At 34.7% G+C, this 6377-nt stretch overlaps 1 protein-coding gene across 1 annotated transcript; it reads right to left on the bottom strand.

Annotated features, from left to right (window-relative positions):
• Window positions 1-2037: 2037 nt before the first annotated feature.
• LOC143200680 (uncharacterized) lies at window positions 2038-4446 on the bottom strand. Its single transcript, XM_076411248.1, has 3 exons — window positions 3818-4446; window positions 3038-3533; window positions 2038-2935 (listed from the first exon to the last, which is right to left on the bottom strand). Exons 1-3 carry the CDS (start codon window positions 4316-4318, stop codon window positions 2070-2072), a joined length of 1863 nt encoding a protein of 620 aa, XP_076267363.1. The 5' UTR covers window positions 4319-4446; the 3' UTR covers window positions 2038-2069.
• Between the last annotated feature and the right edge of the window lie 1931 nt (window positions 4447-6377).

The following is a 6377-nucleotide window of genomic DNA, read 5'->3' as shown; positions in this document are numbered from 1 at the left end:
GAACCATCACCCTGGTGATAGGGCGTTGTGAATAAAAAATAATTAAATAAAACATATATAAGGATTGAAAAGTAAGTAATCGCTTTATTGTTAATCATGTGAATCATAATTATTATTATTATTATCATTATATTGCTTTGTGGTATACGATGTTTTTTGTTTGATTACCTGGCGCATAGATAAACAAATCTGATGGTTTTCCAACACGGGAACAGGCAACATACAATTGACCATGTGAGAAACATGGGTTTTCTAGATTAATACCACAAACACTTAATGATTGCCCCTGGGACTTGTTTATAGTCATAGCAAAAGCAAGCCGTCAACATGTCTATAGGAAATTTGCCATTACCAATGTCAATGAGTTGTTTAGAGAATATGTTTCCAGATTGGTAATTTTGCAACTCGACACGCATATTCTTGCTTAAATGAAGTACTTTAACATGTTTCCACAAATTGGAGGACTTTAGACATGCATTGAGTTCATCAGCTGGCGTTGATCGTGGAATCACTGGCAATGTTTGACGAAAATCTCCTGCTAATAAAATCATTGCACCACCAAATCGGTTATTATTGCTACGTAGATCTTTTAAGGTTCTGTCTAAAGCCTCCAAAGATTTTTTATGTGCCATCGTGCATTCATCCCAAACAATCAATTTACATTGCTGCAAAACCTTTGCCATTGCAGAGTTCTTCGAAACGTTGCAGGTTGGAGTTTCATTGCTTTGCATATTTAATGGCAATTTTAGTGCTGAATGGGCTGTTCGACCGCCTTCAAGCAAAGTTGCTGCGATTCCCGACGAAGCGAGTGCAAGTGCAATTTTATTTTGTGAGCGAATTGTTGCTAATATTAATGAAATAAAAAAAGTTTTTCCTGTACCACCAGGTGCATCTAAGAAATAAATCCCTCCAGTTTCATCATTTGTTACTTTCATAAGAGTTTCAAATACATACTTCTGTTGTTCATTTAACAGTGGAAGATTTGTTTGAATTTATTCTTTCAAAGCGTTGAGATCATACAGTCTTTCTCGATGCAACTCTTGGTTAAAAGCGTCATGCATTGGACGATTGGGCGCGATCAGGCCTAATTGAATTAATAGTTTGTTTGACCTTATCAAGCACATGTCCTCAATTGAAATCAATGCTTCATTGTAAATTTCTTCACTGATTTGTATATTTGGATTTCCCATTCTATTCCGTATTTGATACAAAATATCATCACACATATAATCTTTGTACTTCATCCACAAATCAATTGGGTTTGATGGGAAGCATGTAGATATGATTATAGAAAACAATGTTCGTATTTGATGAGTGTGTGATGATATTACAGCATCATTGAGAGTTTGATCCCAATGAGCGTCATTTTCAAGCAATTGCAAACGTTGACAGGCTTCTCTGTAGGATCCACACAATTCACCATCAACAGTTCGTAACTGTTGGAATGATGTTGGGCCACGTACATTGACTAATAGCAGTCGTAAATAAAAACATTCATCATTGCTTGGATGTACTGAATAAATCCGGCCAATCGCATCGGTGGAATATACATCTGTATATCCTGGAACTGGTTTTCCTTGTTTCCGTCGTATAAATCTCCTTGAGGATTGATTCCAGGTATAATATTTTGGCATTTCAGAATATAGCAATGTTTGTGCGAAATCATCGTTCTGGCATGTCTCAAAAAAACTGGTTAATGTAGTAGATGGTGGCTGAGCAGCTCTTTGTACTGCGTTCTGTGCTGTAAAATACACTCTTTGTCCATTTTCTAAATGCACAGCTAAGTGAACAACAGAAGGGTGTCTCTCATGAATAGGAAAAGAAAATATTCGCCAAACTGCTTCATTACTACTGACATAGCGGCCCATTTGGTATTGGGTAACTTCATCATTAGAATTCTCTGCACCAATTCCAATCACAGCCATATCACTCCCTTTGGTTACATATTTGCAAATGTATTTAATCGATTTCACTGAATGGCAAGATTCAACGTTGATGTGTGCTTTGAATGTCTTTGATAAAATGGGTGAATATGGAACAATCTAACGATTATCTATTTCAATATCTTGTTAATTTAATTTGACAATTGTTGATTTTCCATTGTCTGCTGTCGATCTGCGACGATACAATGGATAACCGTCATTACCAGTAATTGTTTCCGATATTAATGTCCGTGGATATCGTTTTGAACATTTACCATCCATCATACACGGTGAATTTTGATTAAGAGTTCCACAGGGACCATGTATCATGTTTTTGATAACTACCTCATGCAATCCAGGATCTACTTGTACATTAGGGATTTCAGCTGATATCACTGCATCAACTTCATTTGGCCTTATCTTTTCAACCAACCAAATCAAAATGTGTGCATGTGGCAATCCTCGTTTCTGCCACTCCACAGAATACATCCAGCAGCGTGTCTCACCAAACACATTATGTTTTACGATGAAATTCATTAAAGATTTCAACTTTTGTCTAAAGACTCTGGCTGTAATATCATGACGATCAATGGATGATTTCCCAGGTAATAACTCCTGCTTAATTTCTATCCATTGCGGATTGCATGTAAATGTGATGAACAAATCTGCTGTACCATAATGACGAACATACGACATGGCATCTTGAGCATATTCGTGCATATGCCGAGGGCTTCCGATGTATGTTGCTGGAAGAATAGTCATCCGACCGACATTCTGTGCATTTCCATCAGTATTAATCGCATCTCGAAGGTGAATATACTCTTCAGATCGGAGTTTGGTTTGATTCAACCTGATGAATGTTAATCTCTCCGTTTCAATTTTAACATACATGTCATCAACATATTTGTGATATAATCGCCGACATTTCAATATGTGATTATCTGCATTTTCCCGAATCATTAGGCGGTATGAATAATAGTTCATTGAACTGACTTTTTTGTTGGTTTCAGAACCTGTAAACAGATTTTGTTTTAATAACATTCAAATATAAAATTAAAATACATAATATAGTGACTGAGATATTATCGCCATAGCTAAACTAATATTTTAGTTACCTGTAATGGGATTTATCATTTTTATTGATAAATCGTAGCCATCTTCACCTTGCCAAAATATAATGGGATATTGCAGTGCATCATATGAGCGGTGTGTTTCCTTTATAGGTTGTAATTGAAAATTCCGACGATGTAAAACAATATCACGGGATTCCAAGTTTTCTCCAACTACAACGATAGCAACTTCATCAATAGTTGGTGCATTAAAACGTCTTGTATGTTGACCTGCAGATGTTTTATCAGCTCTGATTACAATTTTGTGATTATCGGATGGCATCAGATCCAGGGCAGTTTTAAACAATATAATCAATTGATTGTGTTGATGAAATAAAGTTTGTAATTGTTCTACAATAGACCTTTTTACTAAATTGTTATGTGCACAACGCAGATCAATTTCTTGTGGTGAATTGCCCATAAAATAAATTTGCAGGAATTTGTTGTCGCTATCTGACACTGGTAACAGTGAACCTGCTCTGTGATATATTTGCCCTTGTATCTGTAAATAAAAAAAATATTATGGTGTGGTATAAATTAATGGATTGTCAATGATCAAACTTAAATAATATTTGATCTTAAAAAGTATATATTTAGTTTTAACTAATATCTATCAAATATAAAATATAATAAAAGTGTCACTGAAACTGAATCACCATATAATATGATGACTAAGTGATATATTTCGTAATGATTAAGAAATTGAAGATTAGTAACACATCTTAACTTTGGTGACAGAAAATTTTGTTCGCTAAAATAATTATGAGTAACTGCTATAATACATACCTTGAAAGTTGGCATAAAATTTTCCCGAACTGCATTTGTTGCCCCAAATGAAGTCATTTGAAAGCAATTGTTATATTGTTGAATATGTGTCAAAAAGTGTATAGAATCTGTTCCTATTCCTGAAACCAATGAGTACAATGGTTCTGGTGGTGGATCCAATTGTATCAATTTCACTTTACCATTTGCGCAACACAATCCATTGGCATCGTTTTTGTATTTTAATGCCTTACAGTGTGAGCAAACCAAGTTCATAGAACCAATAACAACACATTGGTAGTTACTGTAGTCAATTGACACATCGTAACTGAAAGCAGCTGGATTCAAACTTGCGCGATTATTAGTTGAATGTCGCGCTCGCGCTTCACGCGTTTGTGATATCCGAATTCTTTCACGTTCATTTCCGTCGTCACGTTCTTGTGCAGTACGATTAGATCGGTAATTAGCTTGGTTTATAGCATTTCTGGTTCTTCTACCTAAATTGCTTCGTCTTATAGGAGGCATATCAAATATAAATTATTTTTTCACTAATCACGAACTAAACAAACACTAACTAACTAAACACTCTGCACAAAACACGATATACGAATTTGTTTCGTGTATCACTTGACAATTCATCTGTCATCTGTCAAAAGTCATCTGTAACAGACAACTTTTTTTTTTAAATTTGATATGACTTGAACTCAAATCCTTTTAAGCCGTACGAATTGTTTTATTTATTTAAAATTTGAATTAAATTTTAAACAAATAAAAAATTTTAAATAAATAAAACAATTCGTACGGATTAAAAGGATTTGAGTTCAAGTCATATCAAATTTAAAAAAAAAAGTTGTCTGTTACAGATGACTTTTGACAGATGACAGATGAATTGTCAACTGATACACGAAACAAATTCAAACAAAAAGGGCTATTTTTAGGGTTTTTCCAGCAATAATTCTAATTTTTCTCGCCGTAAAAACCATCCCTGAACTTCAACGAACATTTTAAAAAAAGATTTGGCCAAATTGGTCCAGGCGTTGTTGAGTTATGCGCTTAGGAACATATTTTGCGATTCATTTTTATATATAAGATAGCGACCCTCGTATAGTGTTCATGTTGAAACTGATATAAAGTACTATTTTAGTACTCAAATATATCTAAGATTTTACTAAATTGATTTAAAAAATACTTCGAGAATCGGTTTCTTATCGGTGTGCTTTATTGGTATTTTTGATAGTAATAAATACATATATTCAGATTTCCTGGCAAAAATGCTATCGTTTGCAATTTGGAGATGCAATAACATAAAACAACTGACCCTCGTACACTCAAACAATGCGGTCTGTCTCGCCCAAAGATGGTGTCCTATTATTGAGGGGAGACACAAAAAATGTTTGCAAAACATATCCCGATAAAAATGGGGGCGGTTTTGGGGCCAGGCCCCGAAAAGAGACCGCAATAGAGCAGTAAACCGTTTCCGTTGTACTTTGACGGCGGTCCTTCCGAGCGAAAATTATTAAGCCGTTCGAGGTTAATCGGGAAGGTCGAAAACGATCCCCCGCCACAATATGATACGGGGGGGATCGCAGTGTGCCTTTCGTAATTGTAAAATGACTGTCGAAATTAATTATTGTCAGTACCTCACTCGACATAGAAAAACTGACATTTCTTTTAATATATCTCTGTATATTAATTAAAAGTTAATATATTTATAGTCCATTCAAAGTTCATTTGTATATGCGTAGTCAAAATTTGTGCCGTCAAAGCGTCGCAATGTTGCCGCATCTGCTCTGAGTTTTAGTTCATTTTGGCTTTGACATACAACAAAATTCTAATCTAAATAAGATAATTGAAGAAAAATGTTATCAAACATATTTAGTTTATTTTAACATTATAGTATATCTAATGCGTATATGATTGAAGGACTTAAGCCTACAACTATGAACACAGCTTTGTAGGTTAGAGATGTTTTATTATATGAACCCTTTTGCACACCACCCATGAGGTAGAGTTCTAGACGCGTTTTTTATTGTAACAGTATCTATAATACACAGTGTAATACATTTATCATATCTACAAAACTCTTTCACGCTCTACAATACCATTTTCTACAGTTATGTTCTATTAATTATGTGCATACCTTTAGTTGTTTCCACTCTCATAACTCTGTCTCAGGAATTTACAGCATTATCGCATATCTCGAAAGTTTCCATTAGTTACTTTCACTTTCTGAGTCACTGTCCAATTCAATCACTAAACTGTTAATTTCCAATCTATCTAAAACATGTTCACGGTAACACCGTTTATCAATTACGCCCACGGTATGTTTATTGAGTTCATCCAAACCAAAGGTGTTATGGTCGACAATGCTTCTTTCCACATATCCAAATAGCTCCTGATGAAATATCCTTCTCGACTGGCATGTCTGTTATAATAAGTCTTGGCTACCCCCCATTTTAACTCAATTGGATTGAATACACAGTGATAGGGAGAAAGTCGTAATACAATGTGACCTTACTGTTCAGTCATCCGATTTACTATCTTTTTTTCGGGCTTATTTCTAAAAAAAGTAAATTGCAAAAAA

Source organism: Rhynchophorus ferrugineus, unplaced genomic scaffold (assembly GCF_030347505.1).
Source record: "Rhynchophorus ferrugineus isolate W39M unplaced genomic scaffold, kcgeb_rfMv2 rfM1, whole genome shotgun sequence".
Taxonomy (NCBI): Eukaryota; Metazoa; Arthropoda; class Insecta; order Coleoptera; family Curculionidae; genus Rhynchophorus; species Rhynchophorus ferrugineus.
The sequence above is the reverse complement of the archived record's forward strand: the minus strand, read 5'-3'. Positions and strand labels throughout refer to the sequence as shown.